This window comes from Saccopteryx leptura, chromosome 4 (genome assembly GCF_036850995.1).
Source record: "Saccopteryx leptura isolate mSacLep1 chromosome 4, mSacLep1_pri_phased_curated, whole genome shotgun sequence".
Taxonomy (NCBI): Eukaryota; Metazoa; Chordata; class Mammalia; order Chiroptera; family Emballonuridae; genus Saccopteryx; species Saccopteryx leptura.
In genome coordinates this window covers 177551543-177576874 of record NC_089506.1, presented here as the reverse complement: position 1 = coordinate 177576874, position 25332 = coordinate 177551543, and the positions used below count along the sequence as shown (strand labels likewise).

General features: G+C 38.8%; 1 protein-coding gene across 1 annotated transcript in view; it reads right to left on the bottom strand.

Moving 5' to 3' along the window:
- The window catches only part of HSD17B4 (hydroxysteroid 17-beta dehydrogenase 4), an 87951-nt gene that overhangs the window by 22247 nt on the left and 40372 nt on the right, over positions 1 to 25332 (bottom strand). The window contains exons 12-18 of the mRNA XM_066382082.1: positions 23232 to 23338; positions 21266 to 21502; positions 18599 to 18650; positions 15687 to 15758; positions 12980 to 13083; positions 5940 to 6005; positions 117 to 186 (exon numbers count right to left, since the gene is read on the bottom strand). Of these exons, the coding sequence (XP_066238179.1) occupies positions 117 to 186; positions 5940 to 6005; positions 12980 to 13083; positions 15687 to 15758; positions 18599 to 18650; positions 21266 to 21502; positions 23232 to 23338 (708 nt within the window). The remainder of the gene's footprint in view (positions 1 to 116; positions 187 to 5939; positions 6006 to 12979; positions 13084 to 15686; positions 15759 to 18598; positions 18651 to 21265; positions 21503 to 23231; positions 23339 to 25332) is intronic.

Below are 25332 nucleotides of genomic sequence, written 5' to 3'. Positions count from 1 at the left end.
ATTATGAGAGGGCTATTTTTAAAATGTTAAACTACTAGTCATAAGTAGCAATGTCTGTAAATCTATTTAGATAAATGAGCTAATGTTTTTATTGGTACATATTACCAGCAACTTACCTCCTAAACTAGCAAAATTAGGATCAATGTGTAACGGATTCCAGTCTCCACTGAGGCGGTACAAAGCAGCCTGTGCAGAAAGAATTATAAATGTAACTAGCATTCAGTGCCTTCTCAGAATACATTAAAAGAAAAACAGGAAATACAGCTGGTTATTGAATATAACAGGTTATAATGTAGCTAACTGAAGTTTTGATTAAAAAATATTTCTAGGCCCTGGCCAGTTGGCTCAGCGGTAGAGCGTCGGCCTGGCGTGCGGGGGACCCGGGTTCGATTCCTGGCCAGGGCACACAGGAGAAGCGTCCATTTGCTTCTCCACACCTCCACCCCTCCTTCCTCTCTGTCTCTCTCTTCCCCTCCCACAGCCGAGGCTCCATTGGAGCAAAGATGGCCCGGGTGCTGGGGATGGCTCCTTGGCCTCTGCCCCAGGCGCTGGAGTGGCTCTGGTCCCCCCACCCCCCGGAGGGGCAGAGCATCGCCCCCTGGTGGGCAGAGCATTGCCCCTGGTGGGCGTGCCGGGTGGATCCCGGTCGGGCGCATGCGGGAGTCTGTCTGACTGTCTCTCCCCGTTTCCAGCTTCAGAAAAAGATTATCTGTAAATCAAATGTTTTTGTAACATCTAACACTGAAATCAGTTGTGCAGGACTATCAAATAATAGGAAGGGGTAACAAGAACACTATCTGGGGGCAACACTGGTTACTAATGTCTAAGGAGAAATTAACAATAAGAAATCCATCAATCTACTCTCATTAAAACACAATGAAGATTAAGTAAGTGTTTATAGCCTCTTCTAACCAAGCAAAACGTATGCTTTCTTAATGGGGTGTTTTAAATTGAAGCTTGTAACACAATCAGACATGTAATCATCAAAGAAAAGGCTTCACACAAACTTCCACTCTCCTGGTACATTAAATCCTGAGCATCAGCTCATCCTGCAAAAACATCAACGGCTAGTTTGCCATTAAGATTAAATTTTTGCTTAGTCCAGATTTTCATATCACTTCTTTACTTAGATAAGGCAGGATTAGCAGAAAGATATATATATATATATATAACAATAAAGAAAACAGTCATCAAATTTCCTAGTATTTAAATTGGGCACAGTTCAAACTAGAGAGTACTTTTCATTACCAAAGGGAAGAAATTCACAAAACAGCTAAGTTTTCAAGGTATCCATATATTACTGTGACTCCTTTGGGTCTGCCTCAAGACTTCTTCCCTTTCTCCTAAACTGCTATGTTAAGCATTCAAGGACTATTAAAATGTTGTGTAAAGACTAGCTATGTCAGCATACCTGACAACCTTAATTACTGTATTTGTTTTCCTTAATTATTGATTATTCTTTTTAAACAAATTTTATTTATAAAAAATATTAGAAAAACATTTCTTCTAATAAGCTTTGTACAATTTTTTTTTTTTTGTATTTTTCTGAAGTTGGAAACGGGGAGGCAATCAGACAGACTCCTGCATGTGCCCAACTGGGATCCACCTGGCATGCCCACCAAGGGGCGATGCTCTGCCCATCTGGGGCATCGCTCTGTGACAACCAGAGCCATTCTAGTGCCTGAGGCAGAGGCCACAGAGCCATCCTCAGCGCCCGGCCCAACTTTGCTCCAATGGAGCCTTGGCTGTGGGAGGGGAAGAGAGAGACAGAGAGGAAGGAGAGGGGGAGGGATGGAGAAGCAGATGGGCACTTCTCCTGTGTGCCCTGGCCGGGAATCAAACCAGGGACTCCTGCACACCATGCCGACATTCTACCACTGAGCCAACCGGCCAGGGCCGCTTTGTACAATTTTTAATAAGCTCTTTCCCTTTCTCATCACCCTCATAAGAGAGCTACAAAAATTAGTCACTTTTTCAATGACTCAATATTTTTCCCTTTATGTCTCAAAAAATAACTAAATCCAATTAGCAAGTATTATTGAATAGTGGTGACTAGTAAGATTCTGTATAAGAAGTTGGAAGATAAAATGATAACTTTTTTTTTAAGTGAGAAGAGGGAGATAGTGAGACAGATTTCCACATGCACCCTGACTGGGACCTACTCAGCAATCTTGGTCTGGGGCTGACACTAAAATCAACTGAGCTATTTTTAGCACCTGAGGCTGATGCGCTCAGACCAACCTTGCTATCCTCAGTGCCTAGGGCCAATGCTCAAACCAATCAAGCCACTGGTTGCAAGAGAGAAAGAGGGAGAAAAGGGGGAGAGAAAGGGGAAGATTAGCAGATGGTCGCTTCTGTTGTGTGCCCTGACTGGAAGTGAACCCAGGACCTCCATAAGCTGGGCCAATGCTCTACCCACTGAGAAAACTGGCCAGGGCCAAAATGATAACTTTTATTTTTTATTTTTTTAAAAGGTAATTTAATAATGATAAAGGGTCAATTAATCAAGAGAATATAATCAAAAATTTATAAGAGAGCTTCAAATTACATAAAGTAAAAATTAATAGAACTACAAGGAAAAACAGAAAATCTAAAATTCTACCAAAAGATAAATGGTAATTTCTAAAAAGCCCATGAAAAACAAAATACTAAGCAAACATACATTAACATGCTGCATACAAATGAACAAAAAGATACATTTCAGGGTCTGAAGGGGAAGTTATGACACACATGATAGATCATGGGCTTTGGCACCAGACAGATCTGGGTTCAGAGCCAGCCCTGCCAATAATGGGTAATTGGTAAATTTCTTTATCACTCTATGCCTCAACTTTCTAATTTAAAAAACTAAGATGTTAATAAACCTCCTACAAAGCATTATTCTTGGTAAATACTAATACCTCAATATATATGAGTTTTTATTTTTTTTAATTTTAGCAACAGAGTAAGACAACCAGGTTTTTAAGCTTAGTACCAGTATTCTTATTCCAAGAGTGTCAATCCTATAAGTGAAAAGGAACTACTATTCTAAAGAAATTAGGTTAAAGAAATATAAGAAATTTCATGTTACTCGAATTACAGCACTGCTTTTTAGAGATGGCAGAGTAACAAGCAGAGACCAAAGAGCCCATCACGAGAAATGACTAAAGTAAGTGACTGAATGTATGACTAATTCAATTATAATGGAAAACAACCATTCTCCAAATAATAAGGAATACTGGCAAGGTTTATTTTCTGAATATTTTGAAGGAATGTTATATTTCAGAAGGAAAGCTAAAAGATTCTTTCTCATTTTGTTTCATTTCTGCTTAGATATAAAAGTCACTAAAATTCAGAGACAGACAGAGAGAGAGAGAGAGAGAGAGAGAGAGAGAGAGAGACCTAAGAAAAATTAGCTACATATTATCTTACTTGTATATCAAATGTGAGCAGGAGGATTTTCTATACATGAGTAAATCAGTTCTTAATTTTATTTTTATAAATTGTACCATTAAGTTAAACTAAATGCTAAATAAAAAGGTTCAGAAATTAGTGCTTCCCAAATCCTCACATTCTCCAAAAATGCATACAGATCAGTAAGAACAAATAAAACTACAGAGATCCCAAGCCTTCAACATAACACCAAAAACTTCAAGTTACTATGAACAGAAAAATAAACCCCAATTTCTAGCAGAGCAGTCTCAGCAGCCCGTGAAAGCTACTGTAGAGAGAGCCAGGAGGTTGGGAGGGGCATACAAGACAGTGCATGGGAGAGAGAGGAGGGGAAAAGAAGAAAATCATTTCTAGACAGAGACAGTCCTGGGTGACTGTCTTTCATTCTCCTCCAATGCAAGACCTAACATCTCATATCAAGATTCATTTTCTATTTATTATGAAAAATTATAACATACACTTGTAATCTCCTAGCAGCTTGAAAATTAAGAGATTTCCCTAAAGACATAATAAATACAATGTCCTAGAAGTGACATTAGTAGAACTAAAAATACAAGTTTCCTTACTGACTGAAAAGGTACAGCACGTACTTAAATACCTAGCACAAAGTTTATGCTATAATGGCATAATCTTTTTCTTATTCCCACTTCTCCTTAAAATATGCCCATCCACAATCACCTCCCATTATTCTTCAACGGAAATACCCTAACTCTTACTTCCTATACACATCATGCTCTTACTGTCTGCGACAGTTACTCCGTATCCCCTTCCTCGCTACATTACAAGCTCTACATCTCTGGGAAGACAAAATATCTATACACCATTTTAGTTCAGCTAAGTCCCATCTTTCCTACCAAACCCTTTTGAGTAACATTCCCTAATGCGAATCCCTTCTCTGAATGCCTACAGCACTCACTCCACAATGCAGTCTTGTTTTAATCACATGTTGCTCGGAAAAGGTGCCCTAGTGATTCAGATGTCTAGTGTCCTTTTGGCTCCTTGACAGCAACTCACAGTTTTTCTACTTGATTTGTATCTCCTACTGCACAAATCCAGTTTTAAAAACCCACAAACCTTGTGAAATTTATGCAAAGTTTTATGCCAAATGATATTTGCAGAAACAGTATGTAGCTTTCATCACATTCTCGAATACCATATGATACAAAATGGTCAGGAATCTATGTCAAATGATGAGTGCTCCTTGTTTACAGACAAAAAAAAATTTGACTTAATATCTGTCAACCAGCAAAACAGTCAACTCTGCTAAAAGCTACAAAAGGTTCTATTCCTCTGAAAAAGTAAAAGAAAAAAAGTTCTTTACTATTGTATATAGAAATTCAAACCTTGGAAACTATTCGGTTTTTCTTATCTATAGCAAATATATTTTATTATTTCAGTAACCCAAAAATAACAAAAGGGCCTGGGTGGTTTTATTCCACCACGAAACCAGGCAGCCTTTTCTCGTCTTTAATGCCCTAAAAAAATTAACTTCACTATGAAGCTTTAATTAAATATAAATATAGTTGCATCCTTAAGAAACTGGTAAGAAGAAAGGATTGGGAAAACATTTAAAAGCAAAAACTAATCTGAAGAAAACAGTATTGCTCTCTCCATCATCCAATTATATAGCACAGAAAAAATATAATTAATGTGTACCAACTTTACTTCTTTCTGGCTCCTGAAATTATATTTCCATTTGCCAGCAAACATAAATCCTACAGAAGTTCTCACATCAAGCATATCAAAATTGCAACAAAAAGTAGTGAACTTCATAAATTGTTGTAATTACACGTTCACTCACAGCATAACTTCAGAGCTTCACATACTTTATTTTATCTCTACGTGGTTAGTCTTCTGGCCCCTTAGGTAAGAATCTTTAGGTCTCTCAAGAACAAAGTTATTTTTCTCATCTTTATGGCTAACTTTGGTTTCTTAAATCAATCTTTACATGCTCGTTGAATTTGTTAACTGATAAGGCACTTTATATTCACCATCAGAAAACAAATTATTTATGTAGAACAAGAGAGATTAAATCACCTACCCCTCCTAAGATGCTTTATTTTGCCTGTCTGCTAAAGTTAGCATAGCACAGTCTGATTCCAAGCTGTGCAGCTCGGCTTTCTTCCCCAAGAGAGAAGAGGGTGACTAAGAGTTGCCCTTTCACTCTTTCTATCCTGTTCTCTAAACCTTACATGAAACTCTTCACTACTAAGCGGGCCGTCTCCCTAAGGCAGGCACTGCATCACCAACAAAGCATGGTGCTAGTTGAATTGACTAATAAAAAGCCATTTTACATTTTCTTTTGATAACTAGTGGGGAAAAAAACCTGACAAGCAAAACTTTAGAAAGAATGAATTCCAACCACAGAAGAATATCATTCTTTTTTTATTCCAAAGAACAAATGCACTACACTTTTAGACTCAAAAGTTATAGGGTCTCAAGAGTTATAAATTAAAAAATGTCAGCAGTCAGGTGGCTTAATCACTTTTCAATAATGCAATCATTACCTGATTCAGTGAGGTGGTGTCTGTCAGTACAGCATCAGGACGTCTATTAGGTACAGCTACAGCTTCCTGAAATTGAAAAATGGTATATGTTAAATACTAACAAAGTAATTTTTATTCTCTTTATCCAAACTAGTATTTGATAAGAGACCATATTTAATAAAATCTGCAAGTTGGATAACAACTTTTTTAAAATATTTTATGTTCAGGAGATACATTTAAAAATTCATAACTGCATACTAGCTTCATCTACATTATGATTTCTCTCTTCAATGAAAGGAATTATATACAACCAGATCCATTCTGTAGGCCCAAAGGAGGAAAAAGTAAAGACTCTTTTCCAAATGCAAAAGATGGTGATAGCTATAAAAATTAGACAAAGTCACCTCTAAATGGATTTAATCTTTAAACAGACTTTCCTAAGAGTATAGCTCTCCTTGCATTTACAACCTATTTGGAGTTGGTTGACCTTATTGGATATGTAGATTAATATTGTTTATCAAAGTCATTATTCTTTCAATTATTTTTTCTGCTTCTTTCTCTCTCTCCTCCTGGTCCTCCTATTACATGATGGCATCCCATGTTTTTCTCTGAGGTGCTTCACTCTTTTTGGTCCCTTCACCTTTTCTCTGTTCTTCAGATATTCATAGACAGATGGAACAGATCAATCTTCAAGCTTTTTTTTTTTTTCCAGAGACGGAGAGTCAGAGGGAGGGATAGATAGGGACAGACAGACAGGAACAAAGAGAGATGAGAAGCATCAATCATTAATTTTTCGTTGCAACACCTTAGTTGTTCATTGATTGCTTTCTCATATGTGCCTTGACTGTGGGGCTACAGCAGATCGAGTAACCCCTTGCTCAAGCCAGCGACCTTGGGTCCAAGCTAGTGAGCTTTGCTTAAACCCGATGAGCCCACGCTCAAGATGGCAACCTCAGGGTCTCAAACCTGGGTCCTCCGCATCCCACTCCAACGCTCTTTCCACTGCACCACTGCCTGGTCAGGCTTCAAGCTTTTTGAGTCTTTCTTTTGCCAGTTCAAACTTACTGTTGAGCCCCTCTAGTAGAGTTTTCATTTCAGTTATTATACTTTGAGCTCCTGATCTTCTATTTGCTACTTTTTTATATTCTCTATTTATTGATTTTCTCTGAGTCACTGTCATCATCTTTTACTTCTTTAAGCATGGTTTTCTTTAGTTCTTTGAACATGTAATAGCTGCTTAAAGTAAAAGCTGCTGTCTATTATTAAGTCCTCTCAAAGGCAGTTTCTGTTGCCAGTTTTGTTTTGTTTATTTTTCTTGTCTATGGGTGACATTCTCCTGCTTCTTTTACGTCTTGTAATTTTCTGCTGATAACCAGACATTCCAGATAACAGAAACTCTGGATACTAATTACCCTTCCTTTCAGGGCTTGTTGTTATTAACTTATTTATTTATGTTTATTTATTTAAAGGCTTGGCTAAAATATTTTATCTACTGGTAAATTTATTTCTTCCACATTGTATAGACTCTGACGTTGCTCCTCAGAGGGTGCAGCTTTGGTCAAGTTGCACAGTGGGATGCTCATGGTTTCAGCAAGGTCTCTGTGACCATCTACCCCTCATGTGTTAAACTGTCTGCCTCTTTTGGTATCATACCCAGATGATGGGTTCCACTAATTGCCAGGTGATTGCTTTATTATTTTCAACAATGCGTTGGGGCCTAAATTGCTTCAAGGTCAGATCCAATTAAAGTCAGGTTCTTGCTGGTCAAGATGGCGGTGTAGGTAAATGTGGTGCTCACATCCTCCCACAGCCACATCAAAATTACAACTAAATTTCAGAACAACCATCATGCAGAACCACCTGAAATCTGGCAGAATGGAAGTCCTACAGCTAGGGGTTTAAAGAAGACACACTGAAGACTGGTAGGAGGGATAGAGATGTAGAACTGGCTGGTGCCATGCCCATGTGTGACAGATAACAATTTGGAGGGATACCTGGCCTGCAAAGGTCCACCCTAAGGCACAAGGGGTCCCAACCCCACATCGAGCTCCTCAGCCCAGGGTTCCAGTGCCAGGAAGCGAAGTTCCCATAACTTCTGGTGTAAAAATCAGCCGAGATTGTGGCTGAGTGAGGGAGAGGGCTACTGTAATCCTAGAGGTTCCTCTTAAAGGGCCCATGCATGGACTTAGATTCACTCCTTCTGAGCTCCAGCCCTGGGGCAGCAGCTTGAAAGGTGCCAGGGACATATAGGGAGGAACCAAATTCTCAATCTCAAGGTGATAGCTGGAGGGGAGTTTTCTGCCAGAAAAAAAAAGGTGCTGGCAGAGGCCATTTTTCTTTTTCTGTGATCCTCTCCCCTACACAGAGCCACAGGAAGGAGCCATATCTGAGTCTCCATCAACCTGGCTCACACTGTTTGCCCTGCCCTGGTGATTCCTAAGATCCCGCCCCACCCAACTTGTAGGTCCATACAATCTGTTTTCCATACAAAGGCCTGTTTTGGCTCATGCTTCAGATTTTCCTAAAATCTCTCAACAAGCACCTTCTGGCCTCAGTGAGCCCCGTACCTCTCGCTAAATGGCCCAGGCCCAGCACTAGCAGCAGCTACCCTTGGTTTGCAGCTTGGCCTTGTCTGGACACTTCCAAGCCCAGCACAAGTAGGAGCGATCTGTGGATCGCTTTGTAATTCATATTGGGTGGCCCAGGGTAGAACACAGGTGGCAGATGACTTTGGCCTACATTACCCCAGGATGCTCTAGAGCCAACACACCTTGTGGACAGCTTTAGACCATGTCAAAACACCACCTAACCAGCCCTGGCCAGTTTGCTCAGTGGTAAAGCATCAACCCAGCATATGAATGTCCCAGGTTCAATTCCCAATCAAGGCACACAGGAGAAGTGACATTAGCTTCTACACCCTTCCCCCTTCTATCTTCCTCTCCTACAGCCATGGCTAGATTGGTTCAAATGAGTGGGCCCCAGGCACTGAGGATGGCTCCATGGAGCCACCGCCTCAGGCATTAAAAATAGCTTGGTTGTGAGCATGGCTCCTGATGGGCACAGCATCAGCCCCAGACCAGGGTTGCCAGGTGGATCCAAGTTGGGTCACATGTGGGAGTCTTTCTCACTATCTCCCCTCCTCTCACTTGGAAAAGAAAAAAAATAAACAACCACCTCAACAAGTGACACATTCAAGGGGGCACTAAAGCCCCCTGAAGTTAGAAGTTAATGGTCACAGCCAGCCCTCACAGAAGATCGGCCTGGGGGTAAATCCCACTGACATGCAAACAGCAATCAAGGCTCAATACAACAGGAGACTGTACATAGCCTACACAGTGGGGCGCACCTGGAGTGCCCAGCTTGGGTGACCAGGGGGGCTGTGCCACTGTACCCTATAGAATATCTATGATATAAGACCATCCTACCAAGCCCAGGAGACATAGTAGCTCCACCTAATACATGGAAACAAACACAGGGAAGCTGCCAAAATGGGAAACAAAGAAATATGCCCCAAATGAATGAACAGAACAAAACTCCAGAAAAAGAACTAAATAACATGGAGACAAGCAACCTAATGGATGTAGACTTCAAAACACTGGTTATAAGGATGCTCAATGAACTTAATTAGAACTTCAACGGCATAAGAAAAGAGCAGTCAGAAATGAAGGATACACTGACTGAAATAAAGAATACTTTACAGGGAACCTACAGTAGAGTAGATATAGCCAAGAATCAAATCAGCAATTTGGAATATAAGAAAGCAAAAACACCAAATCAGAAAAGAAAAAAGAATCCAAAATAGTAAGGCTAGGGTAAGGAGCCTCTGAAACAACTTCAAGCACACCAACATTCTCATCATGTGGGGGCTGGAAAGAGAAGAGAGAGAGCAAGACACTGAAACCCTTTTTAATAAAACAATGACTGAAAGCTTCCCTAACCTGGTGAAGGAAATATATATATAAGTCTAGGAAGTGCAAAGGCCCAAACAAGATGAACACAAAAAGGCCTACACCAGAACACTTCATAATTAAAATGCCAAAGGTTAAAAACGGAGAGAATCTTAAAAGCAGCAAGAAAAAAGCAGTTAGTTACCCACAAGGGAGTTACTGTAAGACAGTCACAGCTGATCTCTTAACAGAAACTCTGCAGGCCAGAAAGGACTGAAAAGAACTATCAAAGTGATAGAAAGCAACGACCTACCAGCAAGGTTCCTCTACCCAAAACAAACAATACATTATACAGAGATGTGGTGTATAACTGGGCACCTTATACAGAGATGTGGTGTATAACTGGGCACCTGAAATCTGTATAACTGTGTTAGCCAGTGACACCCCAAGAAAATTCAATTTTAAAAAGTTTAAAAAAATTATTCTAGCCAGAAAAGCCAACATTTAGAACATAAAGACATATAAAGAATTTCCCTGACAAGAAAAAGTTAAAGGAATTCATCACCACCAAACCAGCATTACACAAAATGTTAAAATGTCTTTTTTATGAAAAAAAAGATAAAAATATGCACAATAAAATGGCAATAAATACATATCTATCAACAGTTGAATCTAAAAAAGAAAATAAATGAACAAGCAGACAGACTCACAGACACAGAGAACATTTTGATGGCTGCCAGATGGGAGGGGTGTTGGGCGGGATGGGTGAAAAGGTGCAAGGATTCGAAAGTACAAACTGGTTGTTACAGTATTCTGGGGACGTTACATCGTGGGGATGGAAGTACAGTGTAGGGAATACACTCAATAACATTGTAATAACTATGAATGGTGTCAGATGAAATTTATAGGGATGATCACTTAGTAAGTTGTATAATACTGTACCTCAACTGAAATGAAAAAATGATTTAAAAATAAAGAAATAATAAAATCAGGCCTCTTTACAGGAGTAGTCTTTGAGGCCAGTCTTAGAGATGTGCAGCACATCCACTTAGCTGTCTCATTCTGTGGTTCTCTCTGTAAACTTCAAGATGGGCTAGTTTACCCCTCTTCTCATGGAGCGCCCAGCCTCTTCTTGATTATCACTAAAGTAACCTTATTTTTGAAAGCACTTTACTTTTGAACTTCCAAAGACTCTGTTACAAAAGCTTTGACACTCCAATTATTATAGCCTGCCTTGCCCTTCCTACCCCCCAGGGCAAAAATTCTGCACCACTGCAGCAGAGATGAAGACAAAGACAGCGGCCCACTTTCCCACAGCATCCCTCCTTTACAAGAAGGGTGCTGGGAAAGGGGAGTAACTGCTGGCCTTTCAGCTTGCCTCTCTCAGCATGGAACCCACACTCTATGAGCAAACTGGGGCAAGAGAGACCAGGGGCCCTGTCTTCCCAGCCTGCTGTGGCTGGGACACAGTTTCCACCCGGTAAAGGGGGACTGGTCAGGAAGACAGCTCCCTAACTCTTAGTCACTTTTACCTGGAACAGAGCTTCTGCATCGCTAACTGGTGAGGGAATGACAAAAACTAAGGACCTGCTCCTCCTGGGAAGACAGCATGGCCCTATGCTGGGAGCTAAGGGCACAGGGATCCTGTACTCTTGGCTGAACATGACTGACATGAAGTTTCCATCATGCTGAACCAGGAGAAAAGGAAGGAAGAAGAGAGTTCTGTCTCAAATGCCACAGATTCTCTGTCCTCACCAAGAAAAGATTTTTTTTTTTTACAGGGACAGAGACAGAGTCAGAGAGAGGGATAGACAGGGACAGACAGGAATGGAGAGAGATGAGAAGCATCAATCATCAGTTTTTTGTTGCGACACCTTAGTTTTCATTGATTGCTTTCTCATATGTGCCTTGACCACGGGCCTTCAGCAGACCGAGTAACCCCTTGCTCGAGCCAGGGACCTTGGGTCCAAGCTGGTGAGCTTTCTGCTCAAGCCAGATGAGCCCGCGCTCAAGCTGGCGACCTCAGGTTCTCGAACCTGGGTCCTCGGCATCCCAGTCCGACGCTCTATCCACTGTGCCACTGCCTGGTCAGGCAAGATATAGATCTTGAATAGATATTTCTTCGCATTTTATGCTAATTCCCTTAGGATAATTCCCAGAAACATTAAACTTTCTTTTATATAAATATATATACTATACTTTTTACCAGTTGTCATTATTTAACTGGGAAAAGGGTTTAGGGAGTCCTCATTCCATCTTTCCAGAAGCAGTCTCTCAATATTACTTTAATATTTTATTTAACCAGAAGAATATTTATTATCATATAACCTTATTACCTCAAATAAATTGTAAATGCCAGGTTAAATTAGCATGAAATCCGAGTTCTAAAATATATTTAAGAAAAATACGTTTTTAAATAGAATTTGAGAACTAAATAATACCGTATTTCCCCATGTATAAGATGCATCTTTTTCCCAAAAAAATTTGGGGTCTACAAACTGGGTGTGTCTTATACAGTGGTTGCAGATCTTTTTACTTGCATTTCCCGCCTTTTCACGGTTATCTTTGTGCTCATTGTTTTGCACTTGTTACAGTGACTCATCATCAAACACAGATAAGGACAAGCTAATGGATGGGAGTTTTGACAGTAATGAGGAGTTGTATAAATTTTATGATGCATAAAACTTGAGTTCAATAACTTTATGTAATTTTTTTTTTCTAATTTCAGGCCCCAAAATTAAGGTGTACCTTATACATGGGAGTGCCTAATACATGGGGAAATATGGTAATTAGAATTGTCTTACATAAGAGAAATGTTTAAGTTATTTAATGAATAAAGGTTTTAATTTCTACAAAAACCACTTGTATGTGTTAGGCTTTTCTAAAGACTTTTGAGTGATGCAAAGCTGGTATAAGAAAGTAAAAATATACCCATAATTATCTCAAGTACATTATGCTTATCTTAGCCAAACTTCGCTATGTATAACATGTTGTATATTAAAATATGCAAATATAAACAGCATTTCAAATCCAAGGAACATATTCTGATTCAGAAAAGTATGGATTACTGAGCTTCTATTCTATGAAATTACCCATATGGTAAAATGACAAATTCAAAATATAGATAAGGATCCTTAACTACACATATATTTTGCTTATAAAGTCATAGCCTACCTTGACTTTGTCCGACTTCCGCTTTCCACCAATGCCTCCAGAGCCAACAACGAATATAGAGAACTGATTATAACATATAAGTTCCTTCCCAGAATAAGAATAGACTGAAAAGTAAATGAAAAAAAAGATTTTTAAGTTGTCAAAAGATATAACTAGCTAACCAATAAATGACCAACAATTCCTTTAAGTTTCAAGAACAAAATCCAGTTACTAAAAGGTTTTGTAATTTAAAGATGCTTAACTTTGGGTTAAAAAACATTCATTTTAATTAATTCACTACCAGATCCTGGAAGGCAGAAAGAAGAGGATATCACAAATCCTCACTTGAGTATAAAATAGCAATTTCTCTCACTTCTTTTTAAACCTCCCCAATTTTCATATTTCAATTCTCTCCATTTCAAACATTCCCACTATAAACTGGTGGTAATCTCACACTCAAACTTTCAAACATTCTGCCAAAGCATCAAAAAGAGCCTGGAATGTACAAGAGGAAATAAGTGGAATGAAGCTAGAAGCTTCCTGAGGGTGGGCTCATGGATGTTTTGCTCACCATTATATTACCACCAATTAGAATAGTACTTGGGACAAAAAAGGCACCTAATACATATTAATTAAATTACTTAATGAATAAATGACATGTAAGTTAGTGAACAGGAAAGCAAGTAATAAACAAATGTAAAACAGATGTCCCTCTTTCTACTGACTAATTTCCTAGCGGGAGTTTGCGGTTTGAGTATTATCTGTATCTCGGCTATAGAAAACTAGGAATATGATTTTGAATGGCATTAAAAGAAAAATCCAATCATAACAAAAAAATAAGGAAAGTCATAGTAATTCATATCTAAAATAAAATTTTGCCTGACCGGTGGAGGCATAGTGGATAGAGTGTCAACCTGGGATGCTGAGCTCCCAGGTTCAAAGCCCCAAGGTCACAGGCTTGAGTGTAGGCTCATTCCACTTGAGAGTGGGATTGCTGGCTTGGGAGTGGGATCATCATCAAGATCCCAAGGTCGCTGCCTTGAGCCCAAGGTCACTGACTTGAGCAAGGGGTCACTGGCTCAGCTGGAGTCCCCTGGTCAAGGCACATATGAGAAAGCAATCAATGAACAACTGAGGTACCAAAACTAGGAGCTGATGCTTCTCATCTTTCTCCCTTCCTCTCTCTCTGTCTCTCTTGCTAAGAAATAAATAAAATATAATTGTTGTCTTTATTACTTAAGAAACTGAATATCTAATTTCATCTATGCTTTAACTACACATTCTAAAACATTATTACATGTCACCAAGCTATATTTAAATAAATGGTGTAGCTCAAGAGAAAATAGTACAAATTAAAGTGAAGGTTACTACAGAACCTTCGTTTTGTGGTAGTTTACATTGGTAGAATGATGAAAAGACTAAAAGAAAACTGGGAGAACTGCAGCCAAACACTGGCCAACATCTGGAATGATAAGAAAACATGAAAATCTAAAAAACAAGAGAAGACAAGAGAAGAAGAGAGATAACCAACATCTGATGCAATACCACAAGTTAACAAAAAAGATATAGTAAAATATTTAAGAGCATCAAAAAGTGTTCTCAATATATTAAATAAAAATAAGTCCCCAAACAGTATAACCTCTTATGTACTTAAAACAAAAATGATAATGCCTACATTGTCAATATTAAACTTTCTACTGGCCTTTATTTCTAAAATGTTTTGTTCTTAAACTTTAAAATAAATAAAGTTTTATGCACTATATCTGTAGCATATGTTTAATTACTAGTACTTCAACATTCATTAAACTACTATAACCTGGCCCTGGCCGGTTGGCTCAGCAGTGGAGCGTCGGCCTGGCGTGCCTGACCCGGGTTCGATTCCCAGCCAGGGCACATAGGAGAGGCGCCCATTTGCTTCTCCACCTCCCCCTCCATCCTCTCTGTCTCTCTCTTCCCCTCCCGCAGCCGAGGCTCCATTGGAGCGGGGATGGCCCGGGCGCTGGGGATGGCTCCTTGGCCTCTGCCCCGGGCGCTGGAGTGGCTCTGGTCGCGGCAGAGCGACGCCCCGGAGGGGCAGAGCATCGCCCCCTGGTGGGCAGAGCGTCGCCCCTGGTGGGCGTGCCGGGTGGATCCCAGTCGGGCGCATGCGGGAGTCTGTCTGACTGTCTCTCCCCGTTTCCAGCTTCGGAAAAATACAAAAAAATAAAAAATAAAAAAAAATAAAAATAAACTACTATAACCTTTTTTTTACCACTGCAAATAAAATTGTGGTTCTGGTGTTTAAATCACATTATGTCTTCAACAGGTTTGAATGTGCAAGTTTAGGGACCTACCTACCATTTAGAACAATGATTCAGAGGTCAAATATGTTCCAAGTTCCAAAGAGCTAACATAGAAAAGAATATCTACAATACTGCCTAATTATCAGTTGAGGGGTATATGTAATCTTCCTGACAAAAACATACTCCAGCAAGGATAATTCTCCTCTATGTTCTCCAAACCAGCCACATATCTGTTGTGCTTCAGTTACACTGTCTCAAGAACCCCTGAAATGCCCCACTCTCTCTACCCTTACCCCAATCTATTTCTTCTTCCCCTCCTCCCTTACTTTCTGAAAGAGCTTATAAATTTTTAGAAGTGCTACAAGTTACTAATCACTTTGATAAAGTACTATACATACAAAGTCTATCAATCTAACAGTATATTATAAGAACTGGAAATGAGTTACCATCCATAAGAATTACTAAACCGGATCCTTTATCTAGGATATCAGCAACAACTGCTTCACAATTTAGTTTTCCTAAAATGAAAAGTAAAACAAATAAAGAGGCTGTTTTAAAGACCATAAGTAAATAAATTGTGTTAAAAACCATAAATTATTATATTAAAACATCAGAGAATTTAACATAATTTCTACTGTAAGTTCAGCAAAACTAAAAATTATGGTTCGAAACAGTTCTAATATAATGTTGAATAATTCAATATAAGAGGTAGGTAATCACTTCCTAGATAAAATATTGTTTTTCCCTAATAACAGAAATTACCTTGAGAGAGTAGTGAGATAAAAAAAGAAAGACATCAGCCTGACCAGGCGGTGGCGCAGTGGATAGAGCGTCAGACTAGGATGCGGAAAGACCCAGGTTCGAGACCCCGAGGTCACCAGTTTGAGCACAGGCTCATCTGGTTTGAGCAAAAGCTCACCAGCATGGACCCAAGGTCGCTAGCTTGAGCAAGGGGTCACTTGGTCTGCTGAAGGCCCACGGTCAAGACACATATGAGAAAGCAATCAATGAACAACTAAGGTGTCGCAACGAAAAACTGATGATTGATATGATTGATGCTTCTCATCTCTCTCTGTCCCTGTCTGTCTGTCCCTATCTATCCCTCTCTCTGACTCTGTCTCTGTAAAAAAAAAAAAAAAAAAAAAAGACATCAAGTAGAATCATAATAAAGATTAAACATTTGGGCCTTGTCGGTTGGCTCAGTGGTAGAGCGTTGGACTGGCGTGCAGGGGTCCCGGGTTCGATTCCCGACCAGGGCACACAGGAGAGGCACCCATCTGCTTCTCCACCCCTCCCCCTCTCCTTCCTCTCTGTCTCTCTCTTCCCCTCCCGCAGCCGAGGCTCCATTGGAGCAAAGATGGCCCGGGTGCTGGGGATGGTTCCTTGGCCACTGCCCCAGGCACTGGAGTGGCTCTGGTCGCAGCAGAGCGACGCCCCTGGTGGGCGCCGGTGGATCCCGGTCGGGCGCATGCGGGAGTCTCTCTGACTGTCTCTCCCTGTCTCCAGCTTCAGAAAGATACAAAAAAAAAAGATTAAACATTTGAACTCAGTGAATCCAGTGACCAGCATAACCCGGACTGGTACATGTTCTAGTTCACAATGGAAGACAGAGTGCTGCTAGGAAGTTTCTTTCACTCCATCCAATTATGTGTCTATTTTACCCCCAGGAGCAGGAAGTCAGCCTGTGATAGTACCACTGACGCTGACAAACGAGCTATTAAGAGATACAGAGATGTGGACTTCACTCTCCTGATGCTTGAGTTCATGCGTCTCATCAACTGATGTCTGTTATGGAGATATTACAAATATTAGTCAAACCTTGGTTTTCTGCGGGTTTTTAGAGATGTTCCAAACCATAAGTATCTTCAATTTTAAATATTTACGTTTATTACACAGTAAACTTCAAAACTACTTAAAGAAAATGCACAGGAGGTAATAAAAGTGATTCATGAGAAACATAACTTGAGACCAAGGAGGTACAAGAAATTAAGAAACGTATTTTCCACACCTTCCTATTAAAAGCACTTTTCAGTTGCAATCATTTTTGAATATATGTCTAGTCTCTTCATATTGAAAATCTTTAATGACAGAACCCGCCTTACACATTTCTATTTCCCTATAACATTGGTTCCCACATGAACCACGTTAGGCTGGATGCATAAAAAATATGTAGGGCGCTTCCCAGCCTCCACCATCACCACCACTACACGCAAACATGGCACACGTACGCACACAAAATCACCAGGGTTGGGATCTAGAACCGTATTTTATTTAACATAACACGTAATATAATATAATGTAGTAACAGGTGACCTTGATGTGCACCCAAATTATAAAATCATCTAAAACCAAATACTGTGCCTTTCACCCAGCAGGTATCTGATGCATGCAGCCAGCACACACTGCGCGCCTCAGATAGCTGAGTGAGGACTTGTGCAGTGACACGAGCACTGTAATAAAGCTCCTGAGCCTTAAGCACTAAAAATCTGATCATGCCTGACCTGTGGTGGCGCAGTGGATAAAAGCGTCAACCTGGAAATGCTGAGGTCACCGGTTCGAAACCCTGGGCTTGCCTGGTCAAGGCACATATGGGAGTTGATGCTTCCAGCTCCTCCCCCCTTCTCTCTCTCTGATTCTCTTTCCTCTCTCTCCCTCTGTCTCTCTCTCTCCCTCTCTCTCTCCTCTCTAAAAATGAATAAATAAAATAAATAAATAAAATGTTAAAAAATCTGATCATTTCTTTTAGTAAAATAAGAAGATTGAGGAAAAAATTAAAGTAGGATTCTAGCTACTTGCTGACCTCTACATTATATAATATGAAATGATTTTTTTTTGTATTTTACCATCTTATATGGTCACTATATAATTAGACAATATTCTGACATCAAAGTAGAAAACAAAACAAATATATCAAATTATAGTGAAAGAATAAAAAGAGAAGCTTTACTGCATAAATATTACTGAAAAAAATAAAATATTATTTAAGATACAAAAATTTTTGTACCTTTTAAAAGGGTTTTCTATACAAAAATCAGCACCAAAACTGAAGATGCACAACACTAAGTTTAGAACATAAACACAAAAATGCTCCTCTCAGTTGTTAATAAAACATACATCAATAAAGATAAATTGTTAGCATTTTGAAGTAATTTATTAAATAAGATTATAAAAGGACAAAGTTCAAGATAACCAAAACAGGTATTATTTAATATCAACCTATTCTAATGGCTAACAAGTACATAAATAACTTGTGATATGGTTTATTTAGGTCACTCTTTGCCAATTTAACACAGTTTGGGAGGTTAGCCAGAAAGCAAAATTATGCTGTGACTATGTCATCAGTCTATCAAGTACTCACCTGCTCTGGGCAGTGGTTTATATAACTCCAGGTACTGCTCCCCATGAAGAATCTATGTGAGGACAAGCAGAATGTTACTAGCAGACTCCCTTCTCCCATGGGATATTGCTGTGGATACTGCTTATCAAAGATGCTAATCATTTCACTGTCCACATGCTCATATCACTACTCCCCTCAAATTGTCTGTCTAGTGTGGCTTCTAATTCTTAATCACCAGACTCAGAAATAATCAGCTACCCAATCTAAAAACTGTCTTTTGGAGCAGAGAAAATATTTTATATTTGTTTCTTTCTTGACATTCATAAATCCTTGTTGACTGATAACCGGATTATTTGCCAATGAAGACACTAAACTAAGCTGTCCTTCCAGTGCTTATCTCTGTACCTGGAACATACTGGTGGTATCCAATAAAGATCTGTCAAATGAAAATGAACCAACTGGCCACTGCTAGTAAAGTATTTACAGGTCACACACACCAAATACAAACAACTCAACCAAAACACAAACATAAACTTTCAAAACTATGTTCAAAATAAATGCCAACATTTCCTTAATATAACGTCTTGTAAATTATCTACTGAGAGTAGATACTAAGGACACTGTTTAACTTCACAGCCACTTAACCTCCTTGTATCGAAACGGTAATATACAAATATATGTAGTAAAACAAGGGTATAGGAAAAACAAAACCTGACCCGTACATCCAAATGACCAGACTCTACTGCCCTGAGACAGCTTAATTCCAGTCTTGCTCAGAACCCACAGGGGGAAAAGAGAGCAAGGGCTGGCAGGGATGGGAGGGCCTCACTGCACCACATGGCCTGGCGACGCCACGTTGGGAAGACTGACACTCAAATTCCAAGATAGCTATCATTCCTGGCCACAGACTCTGAACACCATTTATGATTTTCTTTCCACTCGGAAGGACAATTTGGAGACATCTGCTTTGTTTGTTCTGACATCATGCAAACTGAAGAACTCTATGCAGCAATTACCATGGGGGGGGGGGGGGTTGAAACAACAAACTATTCGGCACATTTCTCACCTCCTCCCAACTTCATGCGATACTCTAAAACATTCTTGTAAGTTCAGAGCAGCAATGGGCTAGCAGAACCTCCACTTAATGGGGTCCCCAATCAATCAGTTGCAGAAATCATCCATAGCTCTATGACCTATGACTCGACAGTTATCACTGGGCTCATAATCTAAACCTTACTCCAAGAAATGAGATAAACCCCACCTAAAAAGCTTTCTCACAGTTGTTCATGCCTTCCTTCTTGAAACAGTTTATTCACTTTGCTTTCCAAATCCCATATTTTCCTGAGAGTCCTTGTAACTCCTACCTCACCAGCCATTCCTTCTCAGTCTCCCTTGCTAATTTCTCCTCATCTCTTCATCCACTAACTCTGCAGGGTCCCTGACTCAGCATCTTCTCTACTCACCTGCACACAGTAGGGGAGTTCACCTCTTCTCATGTCCTTAAATATCACTTCAATGCTGCAAACCCCAATTAGACCTTACCCAAACTCTAGATTCATAGACTCAACTTTGTATCTCTACCTGAATGTCTAATAGACATCTCAAATCTGTTCAAAACAACTCCTAATTATCCCCACCTTAAAGTAACTATATATATCCATTTTATTTATATAGTAATGCCATATATAACTACTATACAGCTCAAATGTTTATATACTTATAAATAACATATAGATATGCATACAGTGTGGGTCAAACGTAAGTTTACAGTTCTAAGTATGCAAAACTTGTATTGTTTCCTCTTATATCATTATTTATTAATTACTGTATTATTTTCCATACAAACAACTGTAAACCTACGTTTGCCCCATTCTGTACATATGTATTATCTCAGTTATCTAAACCAAAAACCTTTATCCTTGACTCCTTTCTCTTTCCCCCCATGTATACCTTTTGCTTGAATGACTATAGTCATTCAGGCTCCTTACTGGTTGCCATGCTTCTATCTCGGCTCCCATATAATTTATCCTCCACACAGCAGCAAAACTGAGCCTGTGAGTGAACACAGACAACCCTTATCACTCCTCAGTTCAAAGTGTTCTTAATAACCTCACTCATTAATGAGAGTATAAACTGAGATCCTTACAATGACGACAAGGGCCTGTGCTCCCACCATTGCCCCCTTGCTCACTCCACAGCTATAATGGCCTCATTGCTGTTCCAAAGACAAGCCAACTCTGCACCTGCCTCAGGGCTTTTCACACTTGTTCTTTATGCCTCAAATACTCTTCTACCTTAATTGCCTGGCTGGCTCCTTCATTAATATCATCAGGTAAGGATGATCATATCCATTTTATAGATGAGGAAACAAGCTTTACCCTTGGTCAAACAGCAAGTAAATGGCTGAGCGAGAATTAATAACATTATGCCAGGGTTGTGAGACTGAACATTGGTGGTTTTCTTCTTTTTGTTTGCCTATTCAACTAACTTTCTTCTTTTTTCTTAAAAAGAAAAACCAAAATATATGCTAACTCTTTACTTCTGAATCAACCATTACAAACTGTTTTACTAATACACACACACACACACATACACACACACACACACAAACATAGGATGGGGTACTTATCAAGCATATTTAAAGAAACAGAAAAAAAGGCAAAATAAAGGTTTTTTTATTATGCATACCTTTGCTAAGTTGATTGAAAGCCCAGGAATCTCTGCTAGTCCTCCACCCATTATAGATTTCTGTGCTATAATAACTCCAAAGGTAGGCAAACAGGAGAAGTCAGAATCTCCTTCATAGATAAACTTCATGTCCTTGGGCTCCTTGACCGAGGCCCCCACTCCTAGAGCATACATAATTGCTTCCAGTTCCGTGTAAGCAGAGGAAAACTGAGGAAGTTTATGGCCAATAGCTCCATCCTATGGGACAAATGTAAGAAATTATTTTTGTACTCTTTGGGTCAAATCTTTAAAATTTTAACTTTTCAAGACTATTTATTTATTGCTTATGTACCTACTTTTGCTTTTGAAAAGATGTGACTACAATTATCATTTTAATGAATCTGATGGGGTTTTATAATTGTTTCACTATATTCGATTTTCTAATAGAAACTAATTAGATAATGTGTAAAAAAGGACTTCATTTACAGATAAGTACTTTTTATTGCTTACTTCTTGTTAACAGATAGTATGTCTCATTTTCAACTTTCCTGTCTCTGATGCTGGATTAACAACTATTAGCTACTCAAAAATAAGAGAAAAATAAACAAGTTTGTTATATATAGGAATGTAAATTGCCCTATAGTACCTATTGTATAAAAATTCAGATATAAACAGATGAGCAAAACACTGTTTAATGCCTACAAATTAGACTGCCCCATACGATTTTAGTTAAAATGAGATCTTACCTGAAGTCTCTTCCCAATAATGTCTTTTATATAATTGGATATTGTATTTTTCTATTTAGTGATGACATGCCTAACTAATGTGATATATTATGATATAAAAGAATGATGCTTAATTTTCAATCACTTTCATTCTAAAGCAGGAGTCACCAATGACTGAGAACCAAAAATAATTTTTACATTTTTAAGCAGTTGGTGAAAAAAAGAAAATCAAGACAAGTATGTGACAGAACAGTATGTGGTCCAGAAAGCCTAAAATAGTTATCTGGCTGTTTACCAAAGAAGTTGCCAACCTCTATTCTAAAGTAAAATCACACTTATAAACTGATCATATTCTCAGAATTAAAATTAGGTTAATTTTATCCTATATCTGTCCTGAGTCACAAAACACCAACATCGAATGTGTCCAATGACTTACTTCTTACTATTCATGCACTACAAGTTTTTTTTTTTTAAGATAAGTACAAGAGATTGTAAGTTAGCAAGCTTCACACATGAACTATAACCATAATTCTATCATCATTTCTGACACACTGTGAAGCAGCTCTTCACTTGTAGCCATGTTGAAATATTTCCAAGACACATTATATCAATGCTTTCTCTTAAAAGAAATGGCTCAGCCTGATCAGGCAGTGGCGCAGTGGATAGAGCGTCAGACTGGGACGCAGAGGATCCAGGTTTGAAACCCTGAGGTCGCCAGCTTGAGCCCAAGGTCGCTGGCTTCAGCAAGAGGTTACTCGGTCTGCTGTAGCCGAGTACGTATGAGTAAAGGCACATATGAGAAAGCAGTCAATGAACAACTAAGGAGCTGCAACAAAGAATTGATGCTTCTCATCTCTCTCCCTTTCTGTCTGTCCCTATCTGTCCCTCTCTGTCTCTCTGACACTGTCACAAAAAAGAAAAAGAAATGGCTCAGAGAGGCACTAAAATAAATTAGCCTTTTCTAAAAAGTTAGAAAAATAGTGACTAAAGTAAGATTGTCAATTTTTCTCAAAAAAAAAGTTGTCTTAAGTATACTGAGGAGGAGAAAGTAAAGTCTACATTCAATATTTTTGCCTTTTGTTCATTCAAATTCCATAAATATTTAATACATATTTGATGAAAAGTTTTGAGGTCGCTTATCTTTCCTATTAAACAGTATATTGATAGATGAAAAAATAAGTTTTTGTATCAATGGAAAGAACAAAGAAAAAATAAAAAGATCTCCAGAGAAGGCACAGCATTAGACCTTCCTCCCCACTTACAAATCCTGATGTAGCTGTTGATGATGCCGCATGACTGGTATGATTTGTTGAAACTCCTCCATCTGAATTTATTTTATTTAGAACTTCCATCAGACTGCCAGTTGATTCTAAAAAAAAAATGATAATAACAATAATAATGCTTTTGTTAAAGATGTGACTAAGAAAAGCTGCAATGTGCTAGATCAGTGACCTTCAACTTTTTTCACCTCGTGGCACATATAAACTAACTACTAAAACTCTGAGGCATACCAAAAAATATATTTTGCCAATATGTCAAAAAAAAAAAGCCCAAACACAACAGGTATAATTTTGATTCACTCACACCAGATTCATTCACACAACAGATTGCTGTGTTAGCCGTTGTCATTTTTTAATTTCACAATCTAAGGGAAAAGAGGTCAGTGCCCCTGACTAAATAAGTCAGGTAGTGTATGTTTTCAAAGTTCTTGCAGCACACCAGCTGAATATCACTGTGCTAGATAATTATTCTATAACACTCAGCAAGCCTGCTCTAGACTCTGGATTGGCACTCATGATCTGAATGTATAATGCCAGGCCATTATGGGAAAAAATGGTGAAAGTCTTTGAAACAGACCACAGATAATGGGGTGTTTTCAATGGAAAACAAGACATTGTCCAACATACTCTTTGCAGGTTATGGTCTTAAGGAGGCTCTGAGCTTTGCAATGTCTTTGAAAAATTCACAACTCCGTAAAGTGGGATCCGTGCCCACAGACTTGCAATTTCTGTCTGGTGGAGGGACAAGTAGTTTCCCTTCTCTCCCCATCATCAGCCCTTCTTCAGGATGGAACAGTGCCGAAATTACCCGTTAGGTCTCTGTGCAAGGAGTAGCTCTGAAGACAGTACTGTATGAAAAATTCTTCCAGAGAAAACCATCACTATGACCAGTGACTCCACACAAGTTGGGAACCTGCTGCTTTGGGGTCTAAAAGCAGCCACATATGCCATATGATTCTGAAGACTATGGGACCATTCTAAAACACCTTAGAGGTAAGAACTTCGTTCTAAACTCATAGAACTACAACCAAACTACAGAACATGAGATGCCCAGACATATCTGCCACTCCTGGTGACACTAGTGGAGATAATTCTTCCTACTAATCTTCCCCTGGCCGCCCCATTCCGAGTGCTGCCTAGCGGGCACCTATCTAACTGAAAGTCACCTTGACACAGGCTACAAGTACAGCACTCAGAGATGAACAACCAGAGTAACTCGTGGCTCAAACACCGAGAAAGCTGGGACCAGTTATTTAGTTTTTCTGGACTTAGTTCATCATCTAAAATGAGAAATGGAATAGACAGATGCTCTAGAAAGTCTCAATTGTATTAAAAATGTGAGGGTTTTTCTAACTGTACTTCAAATACTAATCATATCTTGTCATTTATAATTATATAATTCATTTAGTTAGCTTTTTCTTTATATTCATTTAATAATTTTAAGGCAATAAAATAGAACTTGAACATGAGAGGAAAGTTTCAATATATTTCTTCCCTTTTTCTTTCATTCAATTCCACTGATAGGTAACTGTTATTCACAGACTAAAGTTATCTTAAATACAAAGATACAGAAAACATTATCATTAATGATACAAGAATTACATTATTATCTGACTGAGAAAAAGCATAATAAAATTTAAGTGCAACCAGTAGGCAGCAAAGTGTCATTAAGAAAAAAAAAGAAGAGTCATTTTTTCAGATACATTCTTCTATCAAACCTTAAGTATAAAACTGCTAAGAGGAAAAAAGCAGTTTTCTGTAAAATAACCCTAATTTATGATATTTCTCAGAAAGGTCCTTTAAATTTTATATATTATATGCACTTGAGTTATACTAGGAAAGAATAAAGTAACTTTTATTGGTTATCTATGCCTGTGGTGTATCATTGATGATTCAAGCCAAGGTCACAAGTATTTACTAAATCCTTTCTATGCTATCACTGAATACAAAAGAAGTACATACAAGACACAGTCTCTGCCTCCAAAGTAACTTACTATGCAGTTAAGAAACCACATAATTATGAAACAAACACAGTGGAAAGGAGTTATGATTAGATGCTCAAGTGGTAAGAGTTCAGCTAAGA